The sequence below is a fragment of the Saimiri boliviensis genome, chromosome 9, assembly GCF_048565385.1.
Source record: "Saimiri boliviensis isolate mSaiBol1 chromosome 9, mSaiBol1.pri, whole genome shotgun sequence".
In the NCBI taxonomy this organism is placed as follows: domain Eukaryota; kingdom Metazoa; phylum Chordata; class Mammalia; order Primates; family Cebidae; genus Saimiri; species Saimiri boliviensis.
The window spans coordinates 31,459,642-31,477,636 of record NC_133457.1 but is presented as its reverse complement, the minus strand read 5'-3'; the positions used below and the strand labels follow the sequence as shown (position 1 = coordinate 31,477,636).

Genomic DNA, 17,995 nt, shown 5'->3' with positions numbered 1-17,995 from the left:
TCCCTAAACCAGATATGTTTCGGAATTCGAAATTCACAGAGAACAACTCCCAGACAGTAGGACTGAATCTTGATAAGGCACTGGAAGCATGTACCAAACTGTATTTCAGAATTTTTATAGATTATTGCAGTGTGCTTCCCTCTTCCTCCTTTTTGATTAGGATTTTCCTGTAGGGATCATCTATCTCTATCTCCTTCTCCTTAGTTATTTCTCCTTGCTGTGAGAAATAACTGAGCTCCTTGCTTAGTTATTTCTCTGCTGTGATTTTAGTTATTTCTTGTCTTCTGCTAGCTTTTGAATTTGTTTGGTCTTGTTTCTCTAGTTCTTTTAATTTTGATGTTAGGGTGTTGATTTTAGATCTTTCCTGCTTTCTCCTCTGGGCAATTAGTGCTATAAATTTCCCTCTAAACACTGCTTTAACTGTGTCCCAGAGATTCTGGTATGTTGTGCCTTTGTTCTCATTAGTTTCAAAGAACTTATTTATTTCTGCCTTAATTTAGTTATTTCCCAGTAGTCATTCAGGAGCAGGTTATTCAGTTTCCATGTAGTTATGCAGTTTTGAGTGAGTTTCTTAGTCCTGAACCTGTGTGTGTCTTTGCACAGGAGATGGGTCTCCTGAATACAGCACACTGATGGGTCTTGACTCTTTATCCAATTTGCCAGTCTGTATGTTTTAATTGGGGCATTTAGCCTATTTACATTTAAGTGACAAATCCATTTTAATATTCCAGTCTCCCTAAGCCTTTAAATTCCTTCCTCTATATCAAACTAAGGCAGGTTCAGCATTTCTAATTCACTCACCATGGGTCACCCTTTGGTCCACGTTTCAGCCAACCATCCAAACATACTGTTACAGTTCTTCCTAACTCCCAGAGCTACAACATTACATGCAGAACCTCTGCTTAGTGACTCCATGTCAATAAATTCAGCCTGATCCAGCTTTTTGTTCCTTTCATCATTATCTCCTATCTTTAATAGATATTCCTACACATGTTCCCTGAATTTGTCTGTATAGATTAGAAAATTCAGGTAGTTCTTTTAGAAGATAGTCCATCTCTTCATGGATCATACATGGTACCTCACCCTTAGTTAGGGACCTGCTGGTACTTGAGTCTAGTTACAGGTATAGTTACAAAGAGATGTTATGTGAGTCTTCAGGAGAATGAGCATTGACTTGTCAACTGCCTCAGGGGAAGCCATTAAAGTTTCCTCAGGCAATGTAGGGTTAATTCTTGCAGACACAGATAAACAGGCAACTACCTGCTGAAGAAGTCCCTTCCATGGGCAAAGAAGACTCATCAGAATTAAGGAGCTTAACATACCCAACTTTATCAGGGATTTCTCACATGTCCCCATCCCAACTTAGGGGATCTTATTCTTTTCTAGTCAATATCCTCACTTTAATATTAGACAATCTGTAAGGCCAGGAGTTCAACTTGCATTGTAATTAAAGCAGTCACAGAATTAGGTTCTAAGTTTGATTTTTCAACAATCACAGTCCCAAAGGTACAGGAGATAAGCATCCACTTTAGGGCACACGCAGAAGGCTTCAGGTCATTTGTGCAGTGCTTGATCTGGGAATTAGAATTCCTGAACCTGTCCTTTGCTTTCACCACTTCATAACATTACTAACAATCAACTAATCTTATTATATTAATTAGTTTTCCAAAAATGTTTGAGAGAATCATATACAGAGTCATCCAGTTTCTTGTCTCTTTTAGATGGCTGATTATGAGTATCCAGTGGAGATATTTTGTTTATTTCTATTCCCAGATACGCTACGGACTATCAGTGCTCTCTTTACTACTAGAAATAATACTATTAGCATCTTAAAATCTAATCAGATTAAACAGTTAATTCCAAAAACCCTGGAAACAATTCCTTAAAATCTCATCCTTAAAATCTTTTTCCTCTAGAACAACTCTTCACATCAAAATCTACATTAGCATTCTTCAGATAATCAGAAACAGTCAGATATATCATTAGACATGGCATTATATTACATGTAAACATCATATCAAATATAAAATAAGGAGTTGGCTCTCACAATTATGGTAGCTGAGGTAAGTCCCAAGATCTACAGTTGGTAACCTAGAGGCCCAGGAGAGCCGAATGTGTAATTCCAGTCTGTATTTAAAGGCCTCAGAAGTCGGACAGCAGGAGAGCTGATCATATAAATGCCAGTCTGAGTCCAAAGGCAGGAAAAAGCCAATGTCCCAGGTAGAAGACAGTCATACTTGGAGGAAACCTTTGAAAAGTAAAACATGTATAGTATAAATCCTTAAATAATCTCTAAGTTAATAAACAAGGAGTTATAACTAATAAGCAAACAAAAGAGATTAATGGGATAATTTTAAAAATACTTGATTATTAAAATATTTGATTAATCCAAAAAAGTCCAAAACAAAAGAAAGATAACTATCCCACTCCCAGCCGGGTGCAGTGGCTCATGCCTGTAATACCAGCATTTTGGAAGGCTGAGGCAGGCAGATCACCTGAGGTCGAGAGTTCAAGACCAACCCGACCAACATGGAGAAACCCTGTCTCTACTAAAAATACAAAAATTGGCTGGGCATGATGGCGCATGCCTGTAATCCCAGCTACTCAGAAGGCTGAGGCAGAAGAATCACTTGAACCCGGGAGGTGGAGTTTGTGGTTTGCAGTAAGCAGAGATCTTGCCATTGCACTCCAGCCTGGGCAGCAAGAGCGAGACTCCATCTCAAAAAAATAAAATAAAGTAAAATGCTATCCCACTCCTGTGATAATGGCATTAATCCATTCATAAGAGCAGAGCCATCATGAGCTAATCACTTCTTAAAGGCTCTACCTCTTTATACTGTTACAATGGTAATTAAGTTTGCAACACACAAATTTTAGGAAACACATTCAAACCATCACTTTAGGGAAATGAAAATCAAAACTACAATGAGATGTCACTTCACACCCATTAGGATGGCTATTATTTTAAAAAGAAAAAAATAAAAGTAATAAATATTGGCAAAGATGTGGTGAAATTGGAACCCTTCTACTTTGCTGGTGGAAATGTAAAGTGGTACGATCACTGTGGAAAACACTGTATCAATTCCCTAAAAAATTAAACATAGAATTATGATCTGATCCAGCAATTTCACTTCTATGCATATACCCAAAAGAAGTAAAAGCAGGGCATTGAACAGATATTTGTATATCCATGTTCATACCAGCATTATTCACAACAGCCAAAAAGTGGAAGCAATTAAAGTATCCATTAATGTGTGGACAGATAAACAGAATGTGGTACATACATGCAAAGAAATATCATTCAGCCTTAAAATGAAAGGAAATTTTGACTTATGCTACAATATGAATAAAACTCGAGGGTACTACGCTAAGTAAAATAAGCCAGACACAAAAGCAAGAATATATGATTCCATTTACATGAGGTTCCAGAATAACTTAAATTTTGTCAAATTCATAGAGACAGAAAAGCAGACTAGAACAATAGATACCAGGGTCTTTAGGGAGTGGAGAATGGGAAATTAGAGTTTAATGGGCACAGAATTTCTATTCAGGAAGATGAAAAAGTTCTAAAGATAGACAATGGTTGATTGCACAACAATGTGAATGTACTTGATGACACAGAACTGTATACTTCAAAGTGGTAAATTTTTGTTAGGCATATTTTACCACAGTAAAAAAGCAAGGTTCAACTATATGCTGCCTACAAGAAATACACTTTAAACAAAAAGACACAAGAAGGTAAAAATAAAAGAAAGTAAATATATATACACATTATATTAGTCTATTCTCACACTGCTATAAATAAATACCTGAGCCAAAAGCAACTGCAACAGAAGCAAAAATTGACAAATGATATCTAATTAAAATGAAGAGCTTCTGCACAGCAAAAGAAGCTATCAAGAGTAAATAGACAACCTACAGAATGGGAGAAAACTTTTGCAATCTATTCTAGATTACTCTGAAAGGCATTATCTCAGCAGTAGGAATACTTAGCTCTAGACTGAGGACTGCTCTGAGACCACCTGAAAAACCATAAGAGCAAGACCTAAAAAAGTCAAATTGTTTCCAAGTAACTTGATTGCACGTGAGAACAAAGCTCAAGAAAATTTATGGGAATACAAAAATATCCAGCACTCAACAAGTTAAAGTTAACAATGTCTGTCATCTCATCAAAAATCACCAGTCATGGAAAGGAGCAGGAAAACACAACACATAAAGAGAAGACTAATCAATGAATAGAAATCTTTAGAGGTAATTTACTATTTAAATAAAAATAATAACAATGTATTGTGTTGTTTATAACATATATTCAAGTGGAATCTTTGAAAAAATAGCAAAAGGCCAGAAAGGGAAGTATCCTAGTATAAGATTTATATATATATATATATATAAAAATCATACTTGCAATCTATTTATCTGGCAAGGGTCAAATATCCAGAATCTACAAAGAACTTAAACAAATTTACAAGAAAGAAAACATTAAAAAGTGGGCAAAGGACATGAACAGACACCTCTCAAAGGAAGACATACATGCTACCAACAAACATGAAAAAAAGCTCAACATCACTAATCATGAGAAAAATGCAAATCAATACCACGGTGAGATACATCCGACTGATGTATAGTATTGATTTGCATTTGGTATTGATGTGAGTCAGATGTCTCACATCAGTCAGAATGGCTATTATTAAAAAGACATAAAACAACAGATGCAAGCAAGGTTGCTGAGAAAAAGAAATGCTTTTACACTATTAGTGGGAATGTAAATTAGTTCAACCATTGTGAAGACATTGTGGCCATTCCTCAAAGACCTAGAGGCAGAAACAGCATTTGACCCAGCAATCCCATTACTGGGCATATACCCAAAGAAATAGAAATCATTCTCTTAAAAGGGCACATGCACACATATGTTCATTGCAACACTGTTCACAATAGCAAAGACATGGAATAACTGTAAATATCCATCAGTGATAGACTAGATAAAAAACATGGTACATATACACCATGTAATACCATGAAGTCATAAAAAGGAACAAGATCATGTCCTTTGCAGGGACATGGATGGATTTAGAACCCATTATCATCAACAAACTAATCCAGGAACAGAAAACCAAACACCCCTTGTTCTTAAGTGGGAGGTGAATGATGAGAACACATGGATACATGAAGGTGAACAGCACACACTGGGGCCTGTTGGAGGATGGCGGTGAGTGGAGGGAGAGCATCAGGAAAAATAGCTAATAGATGCTAGGCTTAATACCTAGGAGATGGGATGATTTGTGCAGCAAACCATCATGGCACACATTTACCTTTGTAACAAATCTGCACATCCTGCATATGTACCCCTGAACTTAAAATAAAAGTTGAAGAAAACAAAAAAAGAAATACCTGAGACTCAGGGATCTCTTACTCATGGCAGAACGCAAAGTTGGAATGGGCGCTTCAGAAACAAGAGAGAGGACTAGGTAACTTAAAAGAAGAGAGGTTTCATTGCTTCATGGTTCTGCAGGCTATACAGGAGTCATAGTGGCATCTACTTCTGGGGAAGCCTCAGGGAGCTTTTACTCATGACAGAAGGCAAAGTTGAAACAGGCACTTCAGGAACAAGAGAGAGGAGTGGGAGGTGCCACACATTTTTAAATAGTCAGATCTTGAAAAAACTCACTCATTATCACAAGGAAAGCACCAAAAGATACAAAGCCACTCATCAGAAATCCACCTCCATGATCTAATCACCTCCCACCAGGCCCCACCTCCAACATTGCTATATTTCAACATGAGATTTGGGCAGGGACACACATCCAAATTATATCACACACACACACACACACACACACACACACACCCACCCCATGTTACCACTAGTAAGAAGAAAGTGGCAGTGGCTATATTGTTAGAAAAAAATATAGTTTAGAGCAAAAAATATTAATTAAAAAGTACATATCATGACAAAAAGATAATCAGAAATATGTAACAATCATAAATATTTACGTACCTAATAATGAGTGACTTTGAAAACACATGAAACCAAAACTGACAGTAATGCAGAGAAATAGATAAATCCATAATTATGTTGGAGATTTCAATATTTTCTCAATAACTAATAGAACAAGTGGAAAAATCAATAAGGATAGAGTAGACTGGAAAAATACTATCAATCAACATGAGTTGATTGATATTTATAGAACATCATGCCTAATAATATCAGAATATATATTTTTCTCAAAGTCCTATGAAACATTTGCCAAGATAGAACATATTCTGAGCTATGAGATAGCTCTTAATAAATCAAAAGGATTCAAGTTATACAAAGTATGTTCTCTGACCATGATGGAATTCTTAAAAAACAATAACAGAAATATCCATAGAAAATTCTCAAATCATTGAAAGCTAATTTAAATACTACTAAATAACTCATGAATCAAAAAAGTATATAAAAATGGAAATCTGAAAGTATTTTGAACTGAACAAGATGAAAACACAACATATCAGATGTCATTAAAGCAATACTTAATAAGAAATTTACAGCACTCAACCCAGATCTAAAAATTAAGGAAGGTTTCAAGTCAATGAATTTCAGATTCTACCTTAAGAAACTAGCAGCAAAAGAACAAATAAAACGAAAGTAGGCAGGAAAAATGATATAATAATAACCAAAGTAGAAATTAAAGAAATAAAAAACAGAAAAATAAAGAAACTGATGAAACCAAAAGACAGTTATTTGAAATCAATAAAGCCTGTAATCATATAGATTAGAAAAAAGACACAAATTACCAACAGCAGAAATGAAAGAGGTGACATCACTACAGATTCTACAAATATTAAAAGAATAATATGGAAATATCATGAACAACTTTACGCCAATAAATTCAACAACTTCTGAATTGAAAGGCAAATTACCAAAACCCACGCAAGAAGAAATTTAAAACGTGAATACACTTATCTATTTTAAAAATCAATATTTTTAAATCTTCCCTTTAAGAAAATTCAAGGCTCAAATGAATTCACTGGTGAATTCTACCACATATTTAAGGAAGAAATAATAGCTATTCTATACAAACTCTTTTAAAAAATTGAAAAGGAAGTAATACTTACCAGTTCATTCTATGAAGATAGCATTACCCTGATGCCAAAGCCAGATAAAGCTATTAAAAGAAAACTACAGACCAGGGCTGTCAATCTTTTGGCTTCCCTGGGCCACCCATAAAATACACTAACACTGGCCGGGCACGGCAGCTCACATTTGTAATCCCAGCACTTTGGGAGGCCGAGGCAGGTGGATCACCAGGTCAACAGATTGAGACCATCCTGCCCAACATAGTGAAACCCCATCTCTACTAAAAATACAAAAATTAGCCAGGCATGGTGGCGCACACCTGTAGTCCCAGCTACTTGGGAGGCTGAGGCAGGAGAATTGCTTGAACCAAGGAGGCGGAGGTTGCAGTGAGCCAAGACTGGGCTGTTGTACTCCAGCCTGGTGACAGAGCGAGATTCCATCTCAAAGAAAAAAAAAATACAGTAACACTAACAATAGCTGATGAGCCAAAAACAAAAACCAAAATTGCAAAAAAATCTCACATTTTAAGAAAGTTTACAAATTTGTGTTGGGCTTCATTCAAAGCTATTCTGGACTGCATGCAGCCCATAGGCCGTGGATTTAAAAAAAGCTTGCTATAAACCAATATCCCTCATGAACACAAACACAAATACCTGGTTTTATTGTCCTTTGCTTTACTGTGCTTTGCAGATACTGATTTTTCTTTTATAAAACTGAAGCTGTAATAAAAATTATTCCAACCAAAAAAGCCCAGGACCACATGGATTCACAGCCAAATTTTACCAGATGTACCAAGAAGTCTGATACCAATCTTACTGAAATTATTCCAAAAAATCAAGAAGGAAGGATTCCTCCCTCACTCATTTTATGAAGCCAGTATCACCCTGATAACAAAATCAGCCAAGAACACCATAAAAGCAAGCCAAGGTCAATATCCCTGATGAATATAAATGCAAAAATCCTCAACAGAATACTAGCGAACTGAATCCAACAGCACATCAAAAATATAATACATCATGATTAAGTGGGTTTTATTCCTGGATGCAAGGATGCTTAAATGTACACAAATCAATAAATATGTTTTTATTTATTGAAAACAAAAAAATAGAATTAAAAACAAAATATATATATATTTATATTACATATATATGCATACATATACATATGTATACACACACACACACACACATACATATATATATGTATATAGATTCCAGCCACCAGGTTTATTTTTATGCTGTAAATAAGTTCCCTATTGTTCCCGTTTTCTGTTATACATGAGATACAGAGAAACAGAAATTTGCTTGGTGAATGATCAACTGTTTTGCATACCTAAATATCAATGAGATAGTAAGCCAGACTTGTAAGGCACTGAAACCAAGGCTAACAGCAACAATCCACTATCAAAGGATTTCAGTGCCAGAACTGTGAAGTGTTCTCTATTGGTGCTGGGACAGTCCGGCTGACAATTACTGTCCACTCTAGAGGGCTGGACACTTGTGATTTCTGTTTGCCTTCCCTGGCATGGAGCCCAGATCTGTTTCATGAGCAGAGTAACTATGGAGGAGTCTTCTCTGATGGAAAGTTGGTTTTAAGTCCAAAATCTGGAGAGATGTCATGACGGGCAGCAGCCCCAATGGACCTAGTCCCTTGTAGGGCAGAGTGTCACTGTCTGCTGTGCCAGTGCCCATGCTGCACTGAGTGGGTTTGGCCGCTGTGGTCGGCTTGTCCTTTAGTGGTTTGCAGATTGTGTGCCACTATCACGAGGAGTTTGTTGCTGGGAGTGTATGGGAAAGGGGAGGAAAAAGGGGTATCGGATTTGTCCAATCACTGGAGGATGAAGTGGGTCACTCAGAGTGAATGGTGGTCGGGATGAGAGTTGCCTGTCTTCAGCCAGTGTCTGTCCCATATGTGGGCTGGACTCTGACAGCCTGGCAGCGAGGGTGTTTATAAAATGCTTGGCCTGCACAGGGCCAGGGAGAAGACGACATCATGGAGGTCACTGCGTCGTAAGAGAGGGCCAGCATCTGCCACTAAGAAGAGTTGCAAGGGCTGTGCCTACTTCTGCCCAGATACCAAGACCGCCAGCTCCTGGATGGACATGTCCTTGTTGACGTAACAGTCATACTGAGCAGGGGTCAACCTGCTGCTCTGCAGGGCGTCTTCGATGGAGAACTTCTTGCCAGACTTCCTGTCGTGTATCACTGAGGACTCCCCGTTGGGCCCCTTCACTGAGATTTCCTCCCAGTCACACTCCTGGCTTTTGAGTTTCACAAGCATGCTCCAGTCAATGAGCCCGGCGCGGTGGGCTTCCTCCGGGGACAGCTCGTGGCCCATGTCGGGGTGGATGACCACGATGGACTGCCTTGAGGCTGAACTGAGGTCACCCCAAGGAGGACTGGCTGAACTGAAATGAGAATCCATGTTCCCTGGTGCTTCTGATGGGGGCTGGAGGAGGTGGGAACAGATCACAGAGGAGGAACTTTAGCATCCCGGGCCTTCAGGAGGCATTACCCACTGCAGGCCGTTTCCCTCCTCTGGGCCTCGGTTTCCTCATCTGTAAAATGAGTGAGGACATTAGGCCTGGCACCTCCAAGCTGTCCCTTCCACTTATTTCTCAGGTTGCTTCGGGGCAGGCTGGGAAGCAGCAAGGGAACCAACAGAACTGATCATCCCCCAGTGACAGCTTAAATCCCAAGGAAAGGAGGTGTCTTGAATCAAGGCCAGGAGAGGGCTGCAGGCGTCCCCAGCTGGGATTCTCTGGTAGGTGCCGAATGAACTTGAATCTTCAACTCCAGACCTTCAGAGAGCAAGCTGGGCAAGAAAAATGTGAGGTCTGGAAAAAGCTGTGCTGGAAAGGCCAGAGCCCCGTGCAGTCCTGGCTTTGTCGCTAACTAGCTGTGCAGCCTTGACCCCTGCCTCTGTGTGCCTCGGACTCTCCTCTGTCTGATGAGGTCACCCTTCAGGCCCTCCAGCTCTAAGAGTGTGCAAAAGTTTTCCCAGCATTCTCTCTGTGGGAGGTACAGGCAGGAAGAGATGTTTTTCAACAAGTCGGACAAAATGTTGCAAATGATTTAGACTCTGTAGAGGAGGAGCTCCGGAAAAAAAAAAAAAAATATATATATATATATATATATATATATATATATATATATATACACACACACACTTTTTATTATATATATATGCACACTTTTTGTTTATATATATATGTGGGTGGGAGGGTGGGGTGGCAGGGCTGGGCTAGTGGGGCCTGCAGCGGGAAGGGGAGGCTGCAGGGTGGGGTCTGCTGGGCAGGGCAGGCACGGTAGGGAAGATGCATGAGCTGGTGCCGGAGGGCTCTCTGGGATTGCAGGCAGGCCAGTCCCCTGCACCCCCAGGCGGGTCTGCTGGGCTTCAGCTCCGTCAACTGACTAAGGGGTGGCTGTGAGGAGGAGTTGCTGTTCCCAGGGCATGGGTGGGCCTGGCCCTCCCTCCGCTTCCCACCCCTTCCCTCTTTCCTGCCTGGCCTTCCTCCCTGCCGGCTCCCCGAACAGCCTGGCCTGTGCAGCAGCCATGGACAGGTACAGCATGGAGGAGCTGATTCAGCTGGGCCCAGGTAGGGCAGGCAGAGCTGGAGGCTGTGGGAGGCAGAGGAGGGGAGCCGGGGCCCAAGGCCTTTGGCTGTGCAGGGCCACAAGGGGTCAGGGCTGTTCCTGGCAGACCTGTCTCTTCCCACTGCCCACAGTTCTGAGATGCCAGAATCTGGGATGCAGGGATAGGCACGGCCCCCTCTCGGAGCTGGCCCAGGAGCGTGTATGATGTGTCCTGGCCCACGGGCCCTGTCCTGGCTCAGTGGAGTGGTAGAGGAACTGCTCCCTGCCAGCCTGGGAGCTGGTTCTCACCCAGGCTGTTGAGTCACAGGCTCCTCAGAGACTTCCCTGGCTGGAGGCGGGGAGTGGGCTGAAGCATCCGGCCTGCCGGCCCCTGCCCACTCCTGGCCGGATGCTGTCCTGGGCTCAGCTGGGAGTTGGGCCCTCTCTGGCATGCCTTTGGGGCAGTGAGTGTCCCCGACCCTCAGGGCTGCCAGGGTCTGCCCAACCCCTGGCCGCCCAGAGCAGACCCCTCAGCAGAACCTTTTCAAGTGTGGGGCTGGAGAGCAGGAGGCTGGGGTGGGCCCACCTGGCCCCAGCCCTCTTGTCCTTGAGCTCCCCAGCATGGGCCAGGGTGCTGCCCAGTGACCAGGGCTAGGCTGGTTCACTGTGCCTTGCTGTGGGCTGAGGTGACTACACTGGAGGCCACCTGGGCTCAGATGGCAGCATGCGGGATGTTGGGTGGCGCCTTAGGCTCCTGGTCTGTATGACGCATTCGTGGTACAGGACTTCATGGGGCTCGCTTAGGGTTCCATGTGGTGCCAGGAGCAGTGGAAGTGTCAATGTGCGTTCTGCTGGGCCTCAGGTGCACGCAGCAGACAAGGGTCCTGGACACGGCATCTAGAAAAATGAATACTTTCCAGAAGCTTTTCCATTTGCTTTGCGCAGATCCATCAATAGAATCACTCTCAGTGGCAGCTATATAAACTAGTTAAAGCTACATATATACATAAATTTCTTAATAGCCCTATGAAATATACTTTTTTCTTTTTTTTTTTTAATTATTGCATTTTAGGTTTTGGGGTACATGTGAAGAACATGCAAGATTGTTGCATAGGTACACACGTGGCAGTGTGATTTGCTGCCTTCCTCCCCATCACCTATATCTGGCATTTCTCCCCAAGCTCTCTCTCCCCAAATCCCAACCCCCCCACTGTCCCTCCCCTATTTCCCCCCAACAGACCCCAGTGTGTAGCGCTCCCCTCCCTGTGTCCATGTGTTCTCATTGTTCAACACCCGCCTATGAGTGAGAACATGCGGTGTTTGATTTTCTGCTCTTGTGTCAGTTTGCTGAGAATGATGGTTTCCAGGTTCATCCATGTCCCTACAAAGGACACGAACTCATCATTTTTGATGGCTGCATAATATTCCATGGTGTATATGTGCCACATTTTCCCTGTCCAGTCTATCATCGATGGGCATTTGGGTTGGTTACGGGTCTTTGCTATTGTAAACAGTGCTGCAATGAACATTCGTGTGCACATGTCCTTATAGTAGAACGATTTATAATCCTTTGGACATATACCCAGTAATGGGATTGCTGGGTCAAATGGAATTTCTATTTCTAGGTCCTTGAGGAATCGCCACACTGTCTTCCACAATGGTTGAACTAATTTACACTCCACCGACAGTGTAAGAGTGTTCTGATTTCTCCACATCCTCTCCAGCATCTGTTGTCTCCAGATTTTTTAATGATCGCCATTCTAACTGGCGTAAGATGGTATCTCAATGTAGTTTTGATTTGCATTTCTCTGATGACCAGTGATGATGAGCATTTTTTCATATGTTTGTTGGCCTCATGTATGTCTTCTGAAATATATTTCTTTTCTTTTTTTTCTTGTTTTGAGACGGAGTTTCGCTCTTGTTACCCAGGCTGGAGTGCAATGGCACGATCTCGGCTCACCGCAACCTCCGCCTCCTGGGTTCAGGTAATTCTCCTGCCTCAGCCTCCTGAGTAGCTGGGATTACAGGCACGCGCCACTATGCCCAGCTAGTTTTTTGTATTTTTAGTAGAGACGGGGTTTCACCATATTGACCAGGATGGTCTCGATCTCTTGACCTCGTGATCCACCCGCCTCGGCCTCCCAAAGTGCTGGGATTACAGGCTTGAGCCACCGCGCCCGGCGAAATATATTTCTTAATAAGAAAAAAAAGTATATGATTATCTCAATCAATGCAAAGAAAATATTCAATAATATCCAACATTCCTTCATGATAAAAACCCTCAACACTCTAAGCACTGAAGGAACATAACTCAAAATAATAAAGGCCATGTAGGACAAACCCACCATCAACATCATACTGAATGGGGAAGAGGTCAAAGCATTCCCCCTAAGAACTAGAATAAGAAAAGAGTATGCATTCTCACTACTTCTATTCAGCATAGTACTGGAAGTCCTAGCCAGAGCAATTAGGCAAGAGAAAGAAATAAGTGCATCCAACTTGAAAAAGAAGAAATCAAATTATCTCTATTCACTGATGACATGACCTTATATCTAGAAAACTCTAAAGACTCCTCCAAGAAACTCCTAGACTTAAAAAAAAAAAAAGTTTCAGGACGCAAAACCAACATAGAAAAATCAGGAGCATTTCTATGTACCAATAACATTCAAGCTGAGAATGAAATAAAAAACTCAATTCCATTTACAATACACACCTACTACCTGGAAATACATTTAACTATTTAAGCAAGGAAGGAGAGATCTCTACAAGGAGAACTACAAAACACTGATGAAATAAATTATAAATGACATAAACAAATGGAAAAATATCCTATGCTCATGGATTGGAAGAATCAATATTGTTAAAATGACCATACTGCCCAAAGCAATATATAGAATCAATGCAATTCCTATCAAATTACCAATGTCATTTATGACAGCATTAGAAAAAAAAAATCCCAAAATTCATATGGAACCAAAAGGAGCATAAATAGCCAATGCAATCCTAAGCAAAAAGAACAAAGCTTGAGGTATCACATTACCTGACTTCAAATTATACTACAAGGCTATAGTAAGCAAAACAGTATGGTACTGGAATAAAAACCATATAGATCAATGGAACAGAATAGAGAACCCAGAAATAAATCCACATACCTACAACCAACTCATCTTTGACAAAACACGCAGTGGAGAAAAAACATCCTATTCAAGAAATGATGCTGGAAAAATTGGCTAGCCATATGCAGAAAAATGAAACTGAATCTCTCACCACATAAAAAAATTAACTCAAGATTAAATAAAGACTTAAATGTAAGACCCAAAACTATAAAAATCCTAAAAGAAACCCTATAAAGACTCTTCAGGACATTGGCCTAGGCAAATAACTTATAACTACAACATCAAAAGCAAATGCAAAAAAACAAAAACAAAAACAAAAACAAAAACAAAAATAGACAAATGGGACTATATTACTAAAAAGCTTCTGCAGAGTAGAAATAATCATCGACAGAGTCAACAGACAACCTACAGAATGGGAGAAAATATTTCCAAACTGTGTGTGTGTGTCAAAGGACTAATATCCAGAATCATCAAGGAACTCAGCCATATCAGTGAGGGAAAAAAACTAGAATCTGGAGAGCATATTCAGTCATTGCTGCTGGGATATTGTTGTTTCTAGGCCATCTTAGCCGACAGAGCAAGGATGTGTGTGTGTGTACTAACCTGTGCAATACATATATCTATAAATATTTCTGCTTGCAACTATCTGTAGATCTATTAAGCTAAAATTGACTTCATACATATGTCTCCAACTGCTGTACAGAACCATATAGATCATTCTAATCTCTTCTTGCTTATCTGTAGATTCTCACTCCAGCAGTGAGAAAACTGGCTTGTACCCTGTATCATCCATTTACTTAATTGTTCGATTCCAACATACATGTACAGTAGTATCAGAACTGTTAATCTATATTCTCATAGAAAACATCTTTATCAACTAGAGTACAGTGCTTATATACAGTTCCTATTGTCTTTAGCCTTATAGACTTCACTTATGTCCATAGTTATCTAGGTTGTCACCTTCCCCACCACCTTCACTGAGGTTGTTTTATATATTTGTAATACAGATTCTCTTGTCATACATGCATTCCTTCTTGCATCCCCCAATCTCTTAAATGATTTTCTTAAGGTGCATATATTGAGTTTCACACTAGTGCTGCAAAGTTGTATGGGTTTTGACAAATGCATGCCATGTAACTACCATGATAGTTTCACATAGAAGAGTTTCACAGCCCTACACTTCAACTCTTCAACTAGTCAACTTCCAACTATTCAACTGAAACTAAAAGTAAACTTCAACTATTCAACTATCTCCATATCCACCTAAATTCTTCCTAACAACTGACTTTTACTAACTCTTCAGTTTTGCCTATTCCAAAAAAGTCTTACAATCAGAATTATGCAGCATGTAGCCTTTTCAGACTGGTTTCTTTCACTCAGCATTATACATTAAAGCTCATCTGTATATTTTTCATAGCTTGATAAATCATCTTTTATCACTAAGTTTCCATTGTATGGATATACCATAGTTGGTTTATCCATTCACCTATTGAAAAGGTATCATGGTGGCTATATATATTTTCTCTCTTATTTTCTCCCAGTATAGCTTGGCTACTCATTTTGATAAGAAGTTTTATACTTGATTAATTTTAACATTTGTCTTCTTTTATGGTTATTCCTTTATATTATTTGTCTAAAAATTATTTGCCCTCTCCCATGATGCAAAGATATGTTCTTATGCTCCCTTCTCTAAGTTTTATTTCATGTTTATGTTCATGATCTATTTTCAGTTAATATTTATGTAGACTATGAAGTACAGGTCAGAGTTCATTTTTGAGGTGAAATTCACATAACACAAAATCATTTTGAGGCCGGGCGCGGTGGCTCAAGCCTGTAATCCCAGCACTTTGGGAGGCCGAGGCGGGTGGATCACGAGGTCAAGAGATCCAGACCATCCTGGTCAACATGGTGAAACCCCGTCTCTACTAAAAATATAAAAATTAGCTGGGCATGGTGGCGCCTGTCTGCAATCCCAGCTCGGGATGCTGAGGCAGGAGAATTGCTTGAACCCAGGAGGTGGAGGTTGCGGTGAGCTGAGATCATGCCATTGCACTCCAGCCTGGGTAACAAGAGCGAAACTCCGTCTCAAAAAAAAAAAAAATCATTTTGAAGTACATAAATCAGTAGCATTTAGTACATTTCACATTATACACTAACCTCAACCTAGTTCTAGTATTTTGTCCCCTCAAAAGAAAACCCTATACCAATCAGGCAGCTCTACCCAATTTTTCTCCTCCTATCAGCCCCTGGCAACCATCAATCTGCTTTTTGTCTCTACAATGTGTTTGATTTGGATATAGCATATAAATAAAATCATAGAATATGTAATCTTTCATGTCTGGCTTCTTTCATTTAACATAATATTTTTTAGTTTTACCCATGTTGTAGCATATATTAATATTTCATTCCTTTTTACGGTTGAGTAACATTTCACTGTATGTGTGTATCATATTTTGTTTATCCATTCATCTGCTGAAAGACATTTGGGTTGCTTCCAACTTTTACTTATTATGAATACTGTTGCCATGAACTCCTGTGTACAAGCATTCATTTGAGTACCTGTTTTCAATTCTTTGGGGTATATACCTAAGAGTGCAATTGCTGGCTCATGTGACAATTCTATATTTAACTCTTGAGAAACCACCAAACTATTTTGCACAGTGGCAGCAGCATTTTACATTTCTACAAGCCATGTATGCAGGTTCCAAATTCTCTACATCTACAAGAACATTTGTTATTTTCTGGAGGTTAATTTTTATTACAGCCATTCTAGTGAGCATGAAGTGCTATCTTATTATGGTTTTAAGTCACATTTCTTTACTAACTGGTGATGTCAAAGATTTTTACATATGCTTCTTGCCCATTTGTATGTCTTCTCTGGAGAAATGTCTATTTATATCCTTTAAAAAATGAGTTGTCACTTTTATTATTTGAGGTTCACTTATTACTATAACTTTATAATAAGTCTTGAAATCAAGTAGTGAACATTTTCCAATCTTGTTCTTTTTAAAAATTAATTTGGTTATTCTAGGTCTTTGGCATTTCCATGTACATTTTAGAGTAAGCTTGCCACTTTCTATACAAAAGCCTACTTGAATTTTGATTAGAATTGAAACTATGCATTTAGGAAGTATAACCATCTTACCAATATTGTGTCTTCTGATCAATAAACATGGCATATCTCTTCCATGTTTTTCCCAATTATTTAGGTCTTTAGTTTATCTCAAAAGTATTTTAAGTATTTTACTGTTTCCAGTGTATGGGGCTTATACATATTTTACTTCTAATTATTTATGCTATTTTAAGTGGTTTCTTCTATTTAAAAAATCAAATTTTTTGTTGTTCCTTGCTAACATATAGAAATATAACTGATTTTCCTACTCACCTTCTTATACTCACTTAATTCTAGAAAACTCACTTGTTAATGTAGCCCTCTCTTTATAGATTCCTTGTGATTTACAACACAAATGAACATGTCATCTATGAATAAAAACAATTTATATATTTACTTCTGATCTATATACTTTTAAATTTTTTTCTTGCCCTTTGCACTAGGTTGGATTTCCAATATAATGTTAAATAAGAATTGTTATAGTGAATATCCTTGTATTGTTCCTGTTCTGAAAGGGTATGATAGGCAGAATTCTAAAGATGTCCCCTAAGATTCCCATTTCTGTGTAGAGACTCTGAAGATAAATTTAAGGTTACTAATAAACTAACCTGAAATGAAAGAGATTATTTTGGATTTGCTAGGTGGACCCAATGTAATTACATGAACCTTTGAGAGAAGAGGAAAGCAGAAGAGTCAATCAAATACATGCTGAAGAAGAGGAAGTAACAGAGAAAGATAATGTAGAAAGGGAAGTCAGAAAGATTCAAAGTATAAGAAGGGGTAACCTGCCATTGCTGGCTTTGAAAATTGAGAAAGGGGCCATAGGAATATGAGTGGTTTCTATAAGCTGAGAACAATCTTCAGCTTACAGTCAGCAAGGAAACAGAGACCCCAGTACCTCACATGCATAGTCCTGGAATCTGCCAACAACCTGACTGAGCTTAGAAGTAGAGGGCCGGGCGCGGTGGCTCAAGCCTGTAATCCCAGTACTTTGGGAGGCCGAGGCGGGTGGATCACGAGGTCAAGAGATCGAGACCATCCTGGTCAACATGGTGAAACCCCGTCTCTACTAAAAATACAAAAAGTTAGCTGGGCATGGTGGTGCGTGCCTGTAATCCCAGCTACTCAGGAGGCT

The 17,995-nt window shown here is 39.7% G+C and overlaps 1 protein-coding gene across 1 annotated transcript; it reads right to left on the bottom strand.

Annotated features, from left to right (window-relative positions):
• Positions 1–8,276: 8,276 nt before the first annotated feature.
• Positions 8,277–10,123, bottom strand: LOC120368337 (periplakin-like). The gene has a single exon (XM_039480316.2). The coding sequence runs from the start codon at positions 9,479–9,481 to the stop codon at positions 9,116–9,118; it is 366 nt and encodes a 121-aa protein (XP_039336250.1). The 5' UTR covers positions 9,482–10,123; the 3' UTR covers positions 8,277–9,115.
• Between the last annotated feature and the right edge of the window lie 7,872 nt (positions 10,124–17,995).

Bases quoted from the DNA above. Each gene is read 5' to 3' on its own strand.
- LOC120368337 (XM_039480316.2), bottom strand. From the start codon at position 9,481: ATGGATTCTCATTTCAGTTCAGCCAGTCCTCCTTGGGGTGACCTCAGT.